Source organism: Fundulus heteroclitus, chromosome 23, assembly GCF_011125445.2.
Source record: "Fundulus heteroclitus isolate FHET01 chromosome 23, MU-UCD_Fhet_4.1, whole genome shotgun sequence".
In the NCBI taxonomy this organism is placed as follows: Eukaryota; Metazoa; Chordata; class Actinopteri; order Cyprinodontiformes; family Fundulidae; genus Fundulus; species Fundulus heteroclitus.
Genome location: NC_046383.1, coordinates 7,453,368 through 7,472,929, shown reverse-complemented (window position 1 = coordinate 7,472,929; position 19,562 = coordinate 7,453,368). Strand labels below are relative to the sequence as shown.

Here is a 19,562-nt window from a genome sequence, read left to right as displayed (position 1 = left end):
GTTTTGGAGCATAAAATGCAGTTTTTAAAAGCAACAAACCCAACAACCTTCATTTTGTGTTTTTGAGCCATTCAGAGGTGGACTTGCTGACGGTCCTTGAATTACTGTCCTATTTCACCACTCCTGTGGTCACAAACTGACCGCTGGACCTTCTCCTCCGAGACTTTCGGCTAAAGAGCAAAGTTAAGCAATTACAGCAATTATGTAGGTCATGGCAGCCCGAACACCTTCAGAAAAGCTTCACTTTTGACTCATTCCTCCACAGAATATGTCCCCCAAATGTTGGGTATCATTATCCAGCTTTTTTATTTTATTTTCTTCCTTTTTAAATGCACCCTCCAATGGACGCCATTTTTGCCGAGTCTCTTTCTTATTGTTGAATCAGAATTGCTAACCCTAACTTCTTCACTGACCTCCTGAATGAGGAGGTTCGGTAGGCTAGAGACTTCTGGGAAGGATCACCATGCTTTCTCCATTCGGGGGTAATGGCGCTCACTTTGTGGTTCCCTGGAGTCCCAAAGCTTTAGAAATAGACTTGTAAGCCTGTCCAGACTGAAGATGTCCTATTCCTTTGTGTGTGATTTGATCTTCTTTAGATCAGGAGCAGGTCGTTACTTCTTGAGAGCTTTAAGCCTACTTCATGTTGTGTTGTAAGGTCACAAAGTATTTTAAAAAATTATTAAATTAAGTGTATTGAGTAAGTATTAAATAATGGACTAATTCAGTGGTTTGTGATGAAGTTGATAATAATTTAAATTAAATTTAGCATTTGTTTCCTTTCTATCCAATGCTCTTTGAAGCAGAAGGGTTTTTATGTTTTACATGTTTTCTTTTGTTTCTGTGTAAAGCACATTGAGTTGAGTTTGAATGATGCTACATAATATTTTTGAATACTGTAAAATGTAATTAGGGTAAATATGGATAACTGAGACAAGATGGATGTAAAGAGTGTAAAAAAAGTTTAAGTAACAGAACTGATGCACAATTACAGTAAGATAAGGGGCAGATATCATGAGATTGCTCTTCTCTCTGCTCCTTTTCATTGAAGATGCATCAATATGCTAGTGTTGTGTGTATGAATTTTAAAGTTAATTTTGAATGAAATAAATAAAAAAAATAAAAAAACAAGTCCTGGGCTGGCCAAACTGAACTCAGGTTAATTGGTTAATCAGCTAATTCAGGATTTAAAAATAGTGGCAATTAATCTTTCCATAAAGGTTGCTTTCTTTTCCTTAAGAAAATGAAATCATCATTTAATAACTGCTGTTTTGTGTTTTGTTTTGTATTTACTCAGGTCATCTTTGACACCAAAAACGTTTAATGATCTGAAACATTCAAGTGCTGCAAACAACCGAAAAGATATGAAATTTGTAAGGAGGCAAGCGATTTCTCACCGCAATTCAAGCAGCAGACAGTGTTTGTCGGCTTTCTGTGTGCAGCTGCAGATGTCTCTCCAAGAAAGAATGAGAAAGGACCGAAAGGTGTAGGAGCAACAGGCACGGCAAATATGAAGATTAAGGATAGAGATTTAAAAAAAATGGTGTAAGGCTCAGGCAGCAGAATTAATTGCCCCTGGCATTCAAGGCCAATTGATAAATTGCCCCTGGCGGTCAGCATGGAGGTGGTCTGTGATATGGCGACAAAGGTGTTACAGTGAAGAAGAGGTGGTGGAAGGCAAGGTTAATTAAACCCTTTAGTGTGAACCACTCTCATTCATTACCTTCATTAACTCGTTCATTTAATCTGCTCCAGTGTCGGCTTTTTATCACACCCAGGCCCACGGCAGCGTCATACAGCTGATTAGGTTTCATGCTGAAGCCCTTTGGCTGCGGGGGGGGAGGAGGTAACTAAGAAACTAAAAAGCAGGCCAGTTAAGGAGACACATGCTGCAAATAGCTTGAGATAAATAGAGCTCACACTTGGCGTGCATTTTCCGTGATTTTCCACCGTGGAATCAGTGGATTAGTCTTAAAAGTGGAAAATGAAAAATGAAAAAATGAAAATGATTTTCATCCCCCCGGTCTCCTCTGAAGGCGCCGAAGCAGATCTACAGGCCAGAATAAGAGCTGGTCAAATCAGAGCAAGCGGTAACTCAGCGGAGCCAAACAAATTCAGGGATTTGCATTTAGAGCAACAAAAACAAGGTAAACCCCTCACAGCGGAGCTGGAGTTCCTATTGTGTGGATCTTTGCTCAGAATACAGGCAACCTTCCCCGTTTCGTCTGCAACTGGCACGAGACGACGAATTTGCCTTCTGAGGGCTGGGTGAAAGCAAAGCGAACAGGCGGCGGCGCACAAAATGGATTGCACGACGACAAAACATCCCATTTTCAACTCCATTAGGTCCCCCTCACAGACTTGACAGTGTTGTGCTTTTTGCCACTTCACATGATTAATCACGTGCGAAGGCTGCAGCGGGAACCGAGGCCTGAACTGCAGGCTGCCGCGGCGCCACGCTGGAGACGACTGCAGAAAAGAAATGAGATACGCTCAACGTGTCGAAGAGGAGAGACACAAAAACTGAGTGTCAGGTGAGAGGATGGAGTCACCCTTCAACACGTGGCAGTGGAGAAACCTCCCAACATCTGGTTTAAGTCTGCAATGGAGACGGCTCTGAGTATCTTCTGAGTTCCAAAGGGAGAGAGGCTGACAGACGTTTTCCTCCAAGAGGCAACTAGGCATCGCATGTGGGCGATGAAGCGCTAGCTAACGAGAAACAATCGACTGGTTTAACCCATTTACATGACGTCTGGCAGCTCATTTCTCTAAAAGCTACAAGCGTACATCTCGCTGTAGGCCACTGTTTCTAAAGATGATCTTCTAAGAATATTGGATATGATTTCTTTACAGTAATTTGGTGCCATGCGCCATATTGTCATGTTAAACGGTAGCATTGACAGCATGGTAGCACAATATAAACAGCTAAATACTTCTGTTCACCTCACACTGAAACCGAAGTATCTGTACTGATTAGTGCCGGACGATAATTCAATAACAATATCGATCGATAGACATGGCGCACTAGAAAAAAAAAAGGGTAATAAAAATTAAATAGAAGAATTCATCCTGTATCCCCCCCCCCCCCCCCCCCCCCCCCCCCCCGTATTCTGGTTGGTCCCCCTAGGTGCCTGATTATAATTATACTTCATTATACTTTTCAAAATATAAAAGTATGATACAGGGAGTTGTGTCCACTGTGAGGATGATGAAACAGTAGAACCTGTTATATTGGTATGTCTGAAATATAAGCAGGAAAGAGGATTAAGGCTTGAATTTGAAAAGACTAAATAAAAGTTTAACATAATAGGCACATTGTAAATTAACTTAGAGATTAAACAGAAATCTATATAAAAAGGATGAACAGCAATAGATTTTTCTAGTATGTGTAAATATATATATATATATATATATATATATATATTGACGATTTAGATAAAATATTGTTTGATCACAAATTCTTATTTTGATCACAAATATGTGTTTTTTTCGTTTTGATCAGACATTTTGATTGAAATTACTTTTTGTCTGATTGAATAATAAAAAGAAATTTCCCCTGCATACACACAGACTTTTGAGATACGAAACCATCAAGAACCACACTCCAACCAGATGGTGGCGGTAATGCACACCTCCAGATTTCTGCCAACCTCTGAGAATTAGGGGACGAAGAAGAGGAGCCAGACAGGAATATTAGCAACAGAAGAGGAAATCAGGATTATAAATAAAGCATTGTTCTGATTTTTACAAAGTACAAAACTAATACATAGTGTGTAGCAGCTGAAGGCTATAGTTACACATTCAGGTACAGTAGGTGGTGGTATGAACCACTAACGTTGTCTGTGATCCAAATAAGAGGAATGATTATGCTGTTTCTAGAATTGAAGACGTCAAAGAAATTAACACAAAGATGCCGCCTGAAAAGGAAGCCAGAGGTGCCCCAGATGTGGTGCTGGTCATTAATTAAGAATGTGACGATGATGTCAAGAAAAGGTGGAAGAAATTCTTGCAACTAACATGTTGGAGCCAAAATGTCCAGGATTAAAGGACTGATGTCCCAACAACATCTAGAGAAACTCATCCATGCGTTTATCTTTAGTCGCATTGATTACTGCAACGGTGTCTTCACAGGTCTGCCCAAAAAAATCAATCAGACAACTGCAGCTGATCCAGAACATTGCTGCTCGAGTTCTCACTAAAACCAGGTAGAGAACATCACCCCAGTTCTAAAGTCCTTCCACTGGCTCCCTGTAGCTCAGAGAATAAACTTTAAAATTCTTCTGTTAGTTTATAAATCCCTGAATGGCTTAGCTCCAAAATACATTAAAGACCTGTTGTTGCTGTATCAACCCTCCAGACCTCTCAGATCTTCTGGTTCTGGTCAACTCTGCAGACCCAGAACCAGAACCAAACATGGAGAAGCAACATTTAGTTCCTATGCTCCACAAATTTAGAACAAACTTCCAGAAAAAAAATGGCAAAATGGCCAAAAACACTGAGCTCCTATAAATCAATTCTGAAGACCCACCTGTTAAGAGCTAATTTCAGCCATAATAACAGGAACACTGACCAACATGTTGATGTGTATTGATGTTTTCACTTGACAGTCTCACAACCGGTGACTGTTTTTATGCGTTTATGATGTCTTTATGTTTTCACGATGTAAAGCACTCTGAACCAGCTTGCTGCTGAAATGCGCTACACAAATAAACTTGACTTGAAAATGTTTCACTCAAAGCATCACTGTTGGAAAGGAAATAGCTAAAGAAGGTTAAATTCTAGGCTGTGCTGTCAACCATAAATCACATAAAACCAAAAAATTGCTCAAACGTGGTTTTACCAGAACGCAAAAGAAAATTTCTGCCTTTCTCTGTTTGCCCCTTTCTGCAGACTCTCATGCAGCTCTGTTTATTGATTAGACAGAACAAGCCTCTCAAGCTCCTTCTCTCTGCTGGAGGCGAGCAGCTTCAGGCTTCATTATCAGCTACCTGCAGAACTGTTGGCAATCAGCTTGAAATATGGGCAATACAAGAGCTGGATTTTGACAAGGAAGATTAATGTTTGGTGTTAAAAAACAGGCAACACCAGTTGAGGCCTCGCGCTGAGATGAGTTGGAGTAAGAGCGGGAAGATGACGTGTTTGTGGAGGTCACTGTGTGGTGCGTGGATCTCCCCTGATGCCTTTAGCGCTGTTGACAGACTGTAACCTCATGTGTCCTTCCAAACTTCCCCAATCATGTCTGAGACAGAAAGTGATGAATGCACAGTACTGTGGACAGCCGGTTCGCCTGGCTGCCCCTTGTCCATTCTCCAGCCTCACGCTCTCCCTCCTTTTTTTCCTCTGCAAAAGTGAGCGAGTGACCTTCAACCACACCCAGTGGGAGGAAAAGGAGGGAAAGGAAAGAACGGGAGATGAAGCAGCATGGAAAGGAGAATGGGATAAAGATGAAATGTGGGATAGAAAAAAAGGGAAGAGTTGAAGAGCACACACAGGCTTTAATAAAAATAAAAAAATAAAACACTGGTGTGAGGAAAATGGAAAATCTCTCCTCTCTTGGAAGCCATCGGAGCGCGCAGCTGAATCTGACAAGAAAGATGACTCTCCATCCCTTTTCTCGCCAGTCTGATTAAACCTCTCACTCCACAATAAACCCAACACTCTGTTCGCCCCAGAAATGAGGAGAGCCGAGGACCTGAGCCTGGGCTAAAAACGTTAAAAACCTTGAGGGTACAGTGACGCCGTGACATTCAAAATGCGTCTGACAAAGGAACTGAAATTGAATTCTTGAAGAAGTAATGAGCCAGCCCTTTCCAAAGATTCATTTTCCCCAACAAAATCTGCCTGTGAAAATTCCCAATCCCTCTGTTTGAACACGCAGTAAGCCGGCAAAAAGAAGTTAATCTACAACAGAAGAATAATTTCCTTGTGTGACGAAGGCAGTAAGCAGACAGAAGGAGGGCTAATTAAAGTTGTAACATCTGCCTTCTGAGCTCTAAATGTGTCTTCAGGCTAGAAACATCTATCGCTCCACTTCCTCCGCTTCTCCCGCGAGCGAGAAAGGATAAAATAAGCTTTCTGCAAAAAAACAAAAAAAAAAACCCAAAAAGGTTCTGAAAGCAGTGGCGCTTTTTGATATAGACGATGCCAAAACCTCCCGTCCATCGGGAGGCTGGACCAGATCTCGGGGAAAAAGAGGAATCTGTCTGATGCTCCATGAGTGCGTGCTATATTATGGCTCATTTGCATGCACAGTTAATGAAAAGTCAGCACCCCCTTGTGTAAAGCAAGGTGTAAGCATTGTGCGAAAATATAACCTTGTACACTGAAGTTGGTATTTAACCTGCTTGGTTAATTTGGCGCTAAATTAAAAGGCTTCCCTGCTTTGTAATTATGCTGAAATTGCTGATTTGCTCCAGATCAAAATCTAAAACATTTAAACCGGTCAGATTTTTGTCTGAAAGGAACACAAAGATTTATGAAACCTTTATTTTAGGTGTGGAAACACAAGCATCTGCTTTGCTTTTCTTCGCATTAGAAAGACCTTCGATTGAGAAAAGCACTAAAACTAAGAGACATAGATTGGTTGAATCTGGACTTAATTGTTTGACATTTGCCTCCTAATAACTTTAAACACAATGCTAATTGATTATAATAACACAATTAAGAAGTGATATACATAAACTCTAGATTATTTGACCACAGTAATATATTTCAGATAATAATTACATACATCTAAATAAACAAATTGGTATCTCATATGGTTAGATTTGACCAATGGGGCCAATGTAAAAGGATTTTAGCACAGAAATGGTGGACAGAAATGTGCAGTAAATGAACGCAATACTTGGTGAGAGATCCTTTTGCATTACTAACTCCATCAACGGCAACAATTATTCTTCGTAGAGAGCTGCACAGACTTTAAGTGTGATAAAACACAGAGGACCAACCCCAACAGATAAAAAACATTTACACCTGGCTTCAAACAGCATGTGCCCCTTCACTCTTCCTCCTGACTCCAGGAATGTGATTTGCAAATTAAATGCAAAAATTGACTTTAATCTGAAATGGATAATTTGTGACCATTGAGCATCCTTTGTCTCCTTAGCCAGAAGTGGCAACACTTCTGAATTCTAACACCTCTGACATGTAGCCCATGTCCTGGATGATTCTGTGTGTTGGCTCTTTTTCTAGTATACTTTATCCTTCCACTCAACTTTCCACTAATATGTATGTGGCTTGCACTCTTTGTGGGGGGTGTCAAACAGAAACTTTATGTTCTGGCCATAACAGGGCATACAGCAAGAACACTTATTAATTTCAAAAGGCCTGTTTTAATTATTGATCAAATATACTTTTAGCCGACTGACCACTTTGAAAAACTTAATTTGGCGTTTTTGGGTGAGTTATAATAATATTATTACCACAAACAAATTTTTAAATGTGTTTAATGAATCTATTATGTAAGGGATTTGATTTTTCAAACTTGCTTCAAAGAAATGTTAACTTTTTTTAGTTAGTCTAACCCACTGAGATACATCTGTACGTTGATTATAGAATCTTTAAAATTTAATTGGTGAATTTTTGAGACCTCTAAACCAAAATAGAGAAATATTTGATTTGCTCATAAACTACAGATTAAATTGGAAGGAACAATAAATTGGGACAGAAAAAGCTAAAGAGCCAACAGTATGTGTATAAAAACAAAAAGAACAAAAAAATATGTTTTCCTTTACAAATAAATTGAAATACAAGAAATTTTTGTGACTACAAGATAAATGAGTAGAAAATAAAATTGTGTTTTTCTTTTCATGCTTGGATTCATCAAAAGATGAATCATTTTTAGACAGCGACCGGGTTCTGTGGCTATAGGGGGCGCTGTTTCCTGTTCACTTCAGGATCTTGTTCCAGATTTACTACAATATAAGTATATTGATATAATGGTGATCAACAAAATATAAAAATAAACACTTCTCTAATATTTTCACGAGTTTGATGGTGAATATCTTAAAAATAAAACTTTTCTGGCCCAGTTGAGCTGTGGGTCAGGTTTAAATTTTTACCTTTATTATTCTGACTATAGGAACTAAACTTAAAATTTCTACCAAATGGATTTCAACCCAAAAATCCAACTTATATTTCAATTCGATCTTTTTTTATTTTATTTAATTTTTTAATTTTTCTTATCAGAATGTTCAATCCCCATAATTGGCACGGATTGATCGCCCGGAGCTCCATTCACGCGAGAACCGCCACTGCTTGCAAATGGCATCATTATTGGAAATATTGCCATTACTGTAAGAGGTTGCTCTGAAATATTCATCCATTGCTGCTGAACTTTCTACCACTGATGGTGGAGAAGAAGAAGAGGAGGAGGAGGAGGGTGGGAGGTCTGAGCTTTGAGCACGTAGCCTGCTTACAAATTACCACGACCAAACTCAGCGTGAGGGAGTTCGCCTCGCACAGACCCGCCTCCTCTTTTTCCCCTCTCCTCCTCACTCTTGAGCCACCTTTTCGTCTGAAACGTCGCCGCTGATGAGGGATGCTGCCGCTCCACTTCTGAGCGTCCGCTCCACACAGCCGGTGCCGGCGCAGCAGGAGCAGACCCCCCCCCCCCCTCCTCCTCCTCCTCCTGCACGGTTCTCCTCCCCCGCTGCTGTGTCAAAAGATTAACAGACCCCCACACTGCGGGGAGGCGACAGACTCGCAGATTCAGATCCAGATCGAGCCTCTGCACTGGGAAGAAAAGGAGCACAGAACCGAGTCGAGTCGGGAAGGAGACATCTGCGCTAACAGCGAGGTGGAGGGGGGGGGGGGAATCTTTAACTATGAGCCGAGTTTTTGTTTTTAATTCAACAGCCTCTTGGTGCTTCTCGGTGAAGCTTCTCCCGGAGCCCGAGCGCGACCAAACACCCGGACAGTGACACTTTTATCGGCTCATCATCGACGTTGGAGGAGGAGGTGGAGGAGGAGGAGGAGGAGGGGGGACTTTATTGGCCACCCGACTGCCGCTTCTAAATCAAGCCAGGACGATTGAGCCCAAGTGCAATACGAATGGTTTGGGTAACTACAGCCTCACTTTTTATTTATTCTGCCATCTATTTACGACAGATAAATCTGTAACACCCGCAGTTATTACAGGCACTTATGAAGCAGGTGTTGCAGAAAGGCATTTTTTTATTATATGTTGTTAAACTCAAGGATGCAAGGCGCCTTACAAGGGGAAGCGCATGCAGGGCAGCTAATGAGGGGAAAATATAACAAAAGGTGATAACCGAGCAGGAAAAGATTGCGAGCAGCAACTCCATCAGACTAAATGCACATCACAGAAGCATCTGTTGATGTGGATTTGGATCTGAAGGGAGGATTTAGTCTGCATCATCAGGGACTCTATTAAAATTATTAGTTGGCACATAACGGCTCAGATGCCGTCTTGATGCCCTTGATGCTCCTCGGCCACCTGTGGTTGTGAATTGTGCAGTTTGGGGACTCCGTCTGACGGGTGTTTATGGAGATAAACTGCAGGTGCAGACAAATGAGTCTTGGCTCCAACATGGCTTTTCTGTCCACCCGGGAAACACCAGATATTAATAGAAAACGAATGAAAGTGGCGAAGCCCGAGCCTCGCTTCGTCTCTGTCAGAGAATTTAGCAGCTCTCTGGATGATTACTTGGACAATGCCACGGCGACGGAAACATGAGGTTGATGGACCTGATTTCTAGTGCCGCCTGCACACAGTAACTCACGCTTACTGTGAAATAGGCTGCCTCACCTTGTCAACAGTCGTGTCACTCCCCAGACAGCAAGAATGATGAATTCGGTCATTACTGATGAGCCCGACTGGACGGGAGGGTTGTCATCCCTGCCTGCCTCTCACTCGCAGCAGAATGAATTACAGCGCAGTGGAAACAGGGGCAGTGGAAACACAAACATCGGGCCGGAGGGGAGATTTCCAGATTTCCGGGGCGAGGATTCGAGGCGCAGGTGGAATAACTTAGGAGGCACGACCTCGGAAGAGAGAGCCAGCTGCAACAGTGGCTGTGAACTTCTCCTCACCCACGCCTCCTTCCTGCTCTGCAGGCTGGACTTCCCCCCCCCCCCCCCCCCCCTCCCGGAGAAACGGCAGAAACATTTAAAATTCACTCCGGTGGCAGCGGCGGCGGTGAGGAAATTCATGCAGGTTTTAGGGGATGATAATCAACCTGCTGAGAGACAAAAGATGTCACGGCCAATAAGATGTTTCCAATCCTGGCTGTGCCTGTCCTCCTTCACGGAGCCTCCGAGCGAGATTTATCAGATCTCCGTCCCTCGTTGTAAAAGATAAACCTTTGATTCTCTTCTTTAGTTCTCCCGAACAGGCACAGCCTGGTTGTCCGTGTCAAGATTTTTAAAACTTACTGTCTGAAAATATTCCAAGGAGAGAAACCCAGGACTTAAAACGCCCTTTTAATGTCATCGTAGGGCAAGTGTTTGAGTGACTGCAGCTTTCTTCACATGAATGGAGCACTGCGTGATGTAGCGCTATCCCTCCCCACACATATTGCTGCACACTGCTGGTCAGCTGGCCTAAAGAAGGCTAAAATACTCTCCCCTCCCTAAAAACACAGACAGCTTCATCGGTTTGGAAACATTTAATCTTATGAGAAAGAGAGAGTCATAGCATGGAAAACTATTGGAGAATGTTTTTTCTTAACCACATTTCTAGGCTACGTGCTCCATGTCTGTTAACTATCAAACTTCAGGTTTAGGTTTTACTTTAGCGCCACCAAGTTTGATCATAAACAGTTACGCTGCCCCATAAAGCACATTACACTCTTTGCAGTTTTCAATTTAAACCAAATTATTTAAGGCAAAGTCTGCTTCAGTTCAACAGGTAAATACAGATTCAATCACCTATATAATTTCATCTTAGAACTGTTAGATTTTAGGTACTTTTAGCTAAAATCGGGCGAAAAATATTCATTTTTTGTTAGGTTCATGATCATGTTTGATGATCTCCACAAATGCTCCTCGTTAAAAGTGAAACAATTTTTTATTTAAACCAAGACGCACCCCCCAATCGTGATAGGATCTTTGCTGTTGTTTTTGCCAGCAGACGCCATTCATGGCGCAGATAACCGCACAGATAACCTAAATACTTAAACCGCAAATATCAGCAAGTTGTGTTTGTGCTCCATAAAGTCCACAAATCATATTTAAAATAAATACACATAGATGTCAGAATAAGCAAACTCTTCCTGCACATAGCTCTTAAGCATCTGTTGAGGTGTAAAACAAAGCTCTTTGCATTCGGTATGCGTACGTACAGAACCGATAGGACTGGACCGGATATTTTTAACATGAATACGTGCACACAAAGTCTGCAGCACTTTATTTTTTATGTGCCACTGAAATTACAACTTACTTACTTAGAAGGATGGGCGGTTCTAGACAGGGGCCCACAGGGGCCCGTGCCCCTGCAGAACTGCTCAGAGCCCCTGTATTGAAGACATAAAACTGAATAGATTTCTTATGATGATATGTGTTGGAACAGAAATCGTAACTGGTTGGTCCCCTTGGCCCATTTTTTACCTTAACATTTTTATTTTAATAATAATTTTCAAGTTAACGTGTTTCACTTTTAGCTTCAGCCGTATTGAGATAGGATCACAGTTTTCAGGGGTCTGCAACCTGCAGACACAAGTTGCTCATTTGCTCTGTAGCTCACTTAATACATCAAACGATTAAATTTTGCCCAGTTTTTCCTGGTTTAATTCTTTTTTTCAGTGCTCCCATGAGAACCACCACTGCTTAGAATGCATATATTGTGTGTTTATGTTCCCTTTTCCAGGCACAGCTCTCCTAGTTTCAGTGCAGAGTAACAATAAAGGTCTTCATTAGTTTTTTCATTCATCAAAATAAATCTGCAAATCACTAATGGGGCATTTCTTTGAATAAACACACGAAATTACATTATTACAATCAATAAATCATAATAATCAACGATGCTTTATTGTTTTAACAGCTGTTTGAATAATTATTTCCTGTTTCAAATTAAATCTCTCACACCATGTTACTCGTTTGTATTTGAAATCTGTGCATAAACACTTTGATACCGCGAAACCATGTTTGTGGTCATCAAGCCATGAGAATCTCATATCGTCCCGTGCCTCCTCCTCGCAAAAATGAATTTGGATTAATTCAGGCCAGGCTCGCTCGAGTGGATGGGAGTCACTTTCACTTCTTCATCACCTCCTCTTCCCTTGAGCTTATTTATGAGCTATCACCATCATGCAGTGACACTTTATTAGCCATGCAGACAGCCCAGAAGGCCTATTAATCTTTCACTTACAGCTTTCCAAATGCACACATGCAGCAACGTCCAAAACTCTTGGTTTTTCCTCCCAGCGGGGAGATCTTCTGTCGCCTTTAATGATTCAGACAGGACAGAGGAGGTGACGGAGCCCCTTAGAGTTAGGGAGGCGATGCGTCTTCAATCAGCGGGCCATCAATACCCGTTTTTCACTGGCAGACTTTTCTCAGAGGTCGCAGCCGCGCTGACAATCTCTAGCTCGATCAGCTGTGGGGGCCCGTCCCAAACCGGTAATGATTTTATATTACAATGCGATCGATCCTCTGAGGGGTTGACACCGAACAGAGAAAACAGACAGGGCTGCTGCGCTTTTCGCACCAAACAAAACATAGACAGACGGGAGACGCCGGTTCGATCCCCCAACAAAGCCAATGATCGTTTCTCACTCCTGGGGATCGATGCTGTTTCTTATGCCGTCGGTGGCTGATGCACATTATGAGCTGTAGCAAAATTATACGGCGAACCGTCCCCGTTCAGCCGCATTGGCATTGTCTCCGCGTAGTCACCCTGGCAGTGTACACAAAGCCACGAGACGAGCGCGTCTCCAAACAAATAGCAAGTTATCAATATTCATTTGAAGTGAGATGGGGATTTGGGATGATTAAAGGCTGCAGCGCGGTATGAGAATAAACACGGCAAACTGTAGAGGCAAAGAAAAAGCTTTGACAGGGCACCTAGCTCCCCCTGAATGTGATTAATTAATAATGAATGAGCTGAGTATAGAAAAAGCAACAGAAGTAGCAACTTGTGGTAAAATCTGTGAATCAAAAAAGAAGCACTCTTACGTCCTTTACTGCAAATGAAGGGTGTTTAATTCAAAGAACTTTGGCGGAAAGATGTAAAATAAACAGCTAAATCGGCTTCCCAGCTTGAGTTGCAGCTCTGGCCGAAGATGAAGGGCGCTCACCGCTTCCTCTGCAGCTAATGTCTTTAACCATAGCAACAGGCATCAAAGTACTTTACAGCTGGTTGGGAAATAATGTTGGAAAAATAATCGAGCTGTATCCTGCACATTTGTCCCTTTCACTGGAACACAGATGGCTCGGCACAGAAAAGATTTGAATTTCTGTGTCTCTGTTCCAGGCATGGTACCCACGCCCCAGGTGTGCGTATCAACCCTGGTCACGGTGAGCACGATGGCGGTGGTGGACCTCTACCTGCTGGAGCAGAGCATGCTGGGAGCACGCGGCGTGTCGGGACCCAGCATGTGGCAGTACGGGGCGGTGCTGCTCGGCGACGTCTGCTTCCTTCTTGCCCTGCGCTTCGTCTCGGCCGGCGTGATCTCCGAGGCGCAGTCTTCGCGTCGGGGCTTCGCCAACGCCCTCTGGTTCCTGTTTCTGTCCCTGCTGCAGCTGAAGCTCTTCTTCGTCTGCCACAACTACAGGCAGGAGCGGCGGCCGCCGGACCCGCTGGCCAGGAAGACCCTCACGCTGCTGCTGTCCATCTGCCTGCCCTCCCTGTTTCTTATCCTGACAGGCGCTGATCACATGACCCCACAGCGCAGGAAGCAGGAGGTGCGGAGCCGGCTCCTCTGGGTTGTTGTGGACCTCCTGGATGTCCTGGACCTGCAAGCGGGGCTCTGGGAAGCCCAGGGTGGGTCTGGAGGGATCGTCGAGCAGAGGCTGCCAATCTGGGCAGAGGGTCTGGTCTTCTTCTACTGCTATGCGCTCTTGCTGCTGCTGCCCTGTGTGGCCCTAACAGAGCTGGGGGCCACCGGCCTGCCGGGACAGAGAGGGCCCCGCAGGGAGGCTCTGTACCCCTGGCTCAGCTTGGTCACCATTAACATCTTTACCCTGGCTCTCCGGGGAACAGGCATGCTGTGGTACAGAGACTCGCGCGTGTCGACTGTGTTTCTGGGGAAAAACCTGCTGGCTTTGGCCTTGAAGCTGAGCTCAGCCTGGGAGAGACACAAGCAGGAGCGCGGAGCTGCAGGAGCTGGGACTGTAGCTGGAGCAGAACCAGAAGCCTCCACCATGCCAAGCCAGAACTTGGAGCAGGACGAGGGCCAGGCCCAGGGGAAAGCTCCTCCTGCTCATTTTCACACTCTAACTCGCTCCCAAAGCCACACTCTGTCCCAGGTCAGCCTGGAGCCCACGACAACACCCCTGGGACCCTCCTTTATCTCCCACGAACTGTAGACAATCACTCCCCACATGCATGCATGCAAATACTGTATGTGCGCACACACAGACTTTAAAAATTCAAGCAGACTGAGCCAGTATCACCTCCCAGCAGAAAACAGCGGCGGGCAGAACGTGGAGCTGTGGAAATGCATTTGGCACGCTCGTCTGTTCGTGCATTACATCGCGCTGGGAGCAACTTGAAATGCATTGTTGTGATTTGTGGGAGTGCATTTTTAGAGTCAACACTGTGAGCAGCACTGCCAGACTGTAAAGTGTATTGTAGAGATGTTGAAGCCTAGTGAGTATTCTCTGTTGTATAATGGAGGCTTAACTGCCTTACCTCTCTCAGTTTGTTGTTGTTTGAAATCTTCTTCCTTCTGACAAATATATTTTTAGACTTATTTCTACTTCTTGTTAAATATCCATAAATATCCAAGTTCAATTTTTATGGTTCTTTGGAGAAACTGGATCATTAGATGCCAAAATCTGAGCTGTGACCTTTCGGTACGCGTCTTTTTTTTAAAATCATTTCACGTTAGAAAAATACAGCGAGGCGACGGTTCCTTTTCCTGTTCCTTCGGTACCAAAGAGCCAAGACTGAACATCTCCCACTGTTCCCTTCTACACTGTGGTTGAATGTTTTAATGTAAAGTTTAACCTGATGATCTCACCCCAGGTAATGTTTTGCTTTGTAGCTTATTTACAGCCTCGAAAAACTTGGATTATGCATTTTTTGTGTGATTAAAAAATAGAAAAGGTTAGTCGGAAAAAAAAAAAGAATGTACAGCGGGGAAATTAAGTTTGGAACATGTTAATGAATGTATTGCTAATGGGCCAGTGAAATTTACGCCAGACGTCCGTAACAACCCAAAGACTGGACAGAAATCAAAACTATCAAGTCCATAAATTAAGCTATTTATAATAAACTGGAAAGGCACAGGAAATAAGTTTAACATACATGAAGAAAAGAGGTACAAAAGGCACAGAAAGCCTTGAAAGAAACCACCTTAAATCTGTAAACATCTTGAAATCGAATCCTACTTCCTTCTTTCCAATCAGTGCAAATTAAAATCGAGTTCAGTCCTAATTGAAGGCCTATGAAGAGGTTTCTCATTACCAAAGTATTGCACAGCAAAGAGCTCTTTTAAAAGCTTATTATTGTAAAAATACTGGTGACTTTGGATAGACATATTTCTAACCTTCTGAATGTCACAGTTAGCACTATTGGGCTCATAATCTGGAATTGGAAAGAACACAATTTCATCACACAACGATAATGACCAAATGCTGCTGCAAGATTTGAGAAGGCAAAAAAATAATCAGAAGAGTTGTCCACATGTTTGCATTTCCACAATAAGAAATGGACTCAACTGGCATGACCTGCATACATATTCACAGCACAAAACTCCACTTCTGAAGAAAGAAGCTTCAGCTTAAATATACTTAAGCTTCAATCCGTATTGCTGCTGAACATTTGCACAAGCCAATGGTGTACTGAGAGAAAACAATCAGATCTAAACACTAATGCCTATCATGCCAAAAACACAGTACCGACACAAAGGTTTGAACGTGGGAACACCATGATGTGTAGCTATTTTTTAGCATATTTCAATGGCAGACCTACTTTATAAGTGAAGGAAGGACGAATGGAGAAATGCATCCCTATATCATAAGAATCAGAAGATGAAACAATAAATTTTTAGTGAGACGATTACTCTAAACAGACAGCCAAAGAACCTCCAAACCATAAAAGAAATTAAGCTGCGAGTATAGCCAGGTTATAAAGCTAAAGAAAGGACTGAAGACCACAGTTCACGGCTAAGAAACTGAAAGATTTGAAGAGAATTACGGTGGAACAATAAGCTCACCACCATAAATGAGCAATGGATGGGACTAGTTTCTCCGTCCAGAAAGTGTCTTGAAGCTGTCGTTACAAAAAGTACTGAATAAGCTTCAACAAGTAAGCTAAATACCTTTTCCAAGTGTTTTTCCACAAATGTCTTAATTTATGGACTGATGTGTGTTGATTACTATCCATGTGTCGATTTACTGAGCTGGTTGATAACATATCAGGCGTGAATTTCATGTCAACAGGACTATTACAAACATAATTACAGAGAAAAACATTGATGTGTTATTTTCTCTAAAAACTGCTGCTTCTTCTCTAGATCATTAAGAGGCTCGGGAATCTGGTCAGGAGGGCTCCCTTTGAAGATTTTATGAATTTATCCCCCTGGAGGAAGACCCCAGGGCTGACCCAGACCTCACCGGAGGGACCACATTTCCCTTCTGGCCTGGGAACGTCTTAGAACCCCTTATGGGCTTCTTACATCCACAACCAGATATCAGAGACGTAGAAGGCATTGGCTGGACGGAAGTAAAGACATTTTTTTAAAATAATTATGGGTTGTTTTGGGGTATCTTATGACTTATTGGACGCAACTGTGCTGATGACAAAGAGATTCTATCTTAAGATGACTTCATGGTTTGCTATTTCCTTGTATAATTATGGCCAATGGTGCTTCTTCAGATCACTTCAAAAATATTTCTTGCAATTTATTTACTGACAAAATTGGCAAGCATTAATGTTGCCATTTGGTTACACTAACAGTTTTAGTAAAAATAAACACAATGTGAGAAAGATATCGATGATCAAGTCTTCAGTCTTAGTTTTTTCTACCCATAAGGAGAGAGGTAGACTAATCTCAATGTCACCTTTTCATTTTGGCCATGTCAACAAAACACTTCTGAATGGTGACCTTTAGCCGAGCATGAAAGGAAAGGTTGAGTCATTTAAAACGCATGAATTGGCAGGTAATTCGCTTATAAAAGTGAAAAAAAAGAAGAAATCGATAAATGCCACGACCTCCATTTTTGTCGTGCTCTCACGAAGACCATAGGGCTAAAATGCTCGAGGACGTTCGCCGACACAGCCAGAATAAAGAGGTGAAATTAAACATCTTCAACCTTTTCCTGGAGATGTGTGAGACCAGCTGTCCTCGATGCATGGATAGTGAGTGACATTCAGCATCAAATTGCTTCTCATCAAAGGATTCGACAAACACGCTGAACATGTTGTAAACCTAAAGCAAATTAGTCACATTGCCCTAATGGGTTTCTGCTTCTAAGTGATCAGAATAGATTGAGTGCCAATGAAAGGAGACCTCCTGGCCATAACCATCTATCAGGACCATGTGCTGATAGATAAACTCCAACTAAAGGGAACCACGAGTGAAATCACTACTTAGTTCCGCCTTTCTGGTAGAAACTTTGGAGCAGAGGAATCAGAAGGGATTTTAGTTGAGGGTAAATCTGCAGTTGCATCTTTGCTGTGACTTGCATACTGAGTCAGTTACCCTGAAATGACTTTAGCTCAGTGAGAAGTCAGCAATTTACTTTCACATACACTTCTGTACAAATATCCTAAGTCATCTCCCGTTTCTTTATGTTTTGCCTCCACGCAAGTCTTGTAATCTTTTGTCTTAATGAATAATTTTCCTGATCTTTTTTCAAAGGTTTTCTTTGGACTTCGGCTGCCTTTTTTCTTATTTTTCTGGTCCTCAGCTCAGAAGCATGTTTCAGCCTTAGGTTTAAAAAAGGCTCCTAAACTTGAAGTGATGAAACAGTTTTGCATCTACACGTAACAGAAATTTCGGAATGCAAATTTAATTTTGATCTTTGGATATTTTTCCATTTTATATCATATAATCTATGAAAAATACCAAACACAATACAGTTTGCCAGTATATACAGTGTATTACCACCAACAAAGAAGTGTCTGCTAATTCTAAACCTCAAATCTACACACTTTTCAGACCAAAACTAATCAGAGTTCTCAGGTCCTTGAAGAACAAATACGAAATGTCACATTTAAATTATGCCAGATATTTCTACTGTATTCAGGATGAATGAATGAATGAATGAATGAATGAATGAATGAATGGATGGACAGTTAAGTGGACAGACGGATCAATGGATAAATTGATGGATAGACAGACGGATGGACAGATGGTTGGATAAATGGACAGTAAGGTGGACAGATGGTTGGATGGATGGATGGTTGGATGGACAGTTAGGTGGACAGACGATGGATGGATGGTTGGATAGATAGACAGATGGATGGATGAATGGATGGACGGATGGACAGACGGTTGGATGGATGGATGGATAAATGGACAGTTAAGTGGACAGACGGATGGATGGATGGATAGATACATGGACAGTTAGGGGGACAGATGGATGGATGAATGGCGAGATGGGTGGACAGATAGCTGTTGAGGAATGGACAGATGGTTGGATGGATGGACAGTTAGGTGGACAGATGGATGGACGGATAGATAAATGGACAGTTAGGTGGACAGATGGATGGATGGATGAAATTTCTGGACAATGGGATAGCAAATAAAAAAACTCCTGGGCTTTTCCAGACCCGCAGAGGAAAATTTTCTCTCAGAGTTGGTGGTTAAAAAGGTCTGCAGCAGAAGATCAGCTGAAGGATGACAAATCTTTCTGCTCCTGTGTCGGGTCTGGGCTGGACTTTCTTTCTAATTTCTACAAGACACGACATTCAGAAAACATTTATCTGTTTAGATCAATACAGGTGGGAGACCTCTGCAACCCTGCTGGTCCATTTTCTACATTTCAAAAGGAAGCTGTCCTACAACACCTGGACACAAAATGGGGTAGAAAGGAGTCAAAGTCCAAAGAAATCATTATAAGGCCTTAGCAAAACCTGGAGAACTACGAGTCATTGCTCTTAAAAGGTTACAAGGAAATCTGGGTCCTTGGTAACAAAAACAACTAATAATGGGAGGTAATAATTCAACCGTAACTTTAAAAACAACCTAATGTGCAAAAACCTAAGATGTCAAGTACGAAAGATGCCAACTGCAAACCTGCAATCTGTCTCTGTATGCACCTAAAGCATTACTGTAACATGAACTACTCAAAACGCAGGTCTACTTTACTACGCTGTTTACAGAAATTGAATGCGGATGTAAGTAATCCCTTTACGTTTTTTTGTATGTGATTTGTACTCATCTCTGAGGCTCTCAGTCATTTTTAAAAACAAGGGGAGAAAAAAGCCCCTGACT

The 19,562-nt window shown here is 42.3% G+C and overlaps 2 protein-coding genes across 3 annotated transcripts in view; one reads left to right on the top strand and one right to left on the bottom strand.

Moving 5' to 3' along the window:
* Positions 1 to 19,562, bottom strand: part of mrpl11 (mitochondrial ribosomal protein L11) — a 99,774-nt gene that overhangs the window by 22,127 nt on the left and 58,085 nt on the right. The window lies entirely within an intron of this gene.
* On the top strand, positions 8,426 to 17,031 carry tmem265 (transmembrane protein 265). The gene is made up of 2 exons (XM_012861828.3): positions 8,426 to 9,057; positions 13,430 to 17,031. Exon 2 carries the CDS (start codon positions 13,432 to 13,434, stop codon positions 14,482 to 14,484), a length of 1,053 nt encoding a protein of 350 aa, XP_012717282.2. The 5' UTR covers positions 8,426 to 9,057; positions 13,430 to 13,431; the 3' UTR covers positions 14,485 to 17,031.

Coding starts and splice junctions, on each gene's coding strand:
- tmem265 (XM_012861828.3), top strand. CDS start 13,432: ATGGTACCCACGCCCCAGGTGTGCGTATCAACCCTGGTCACGGTGAGC.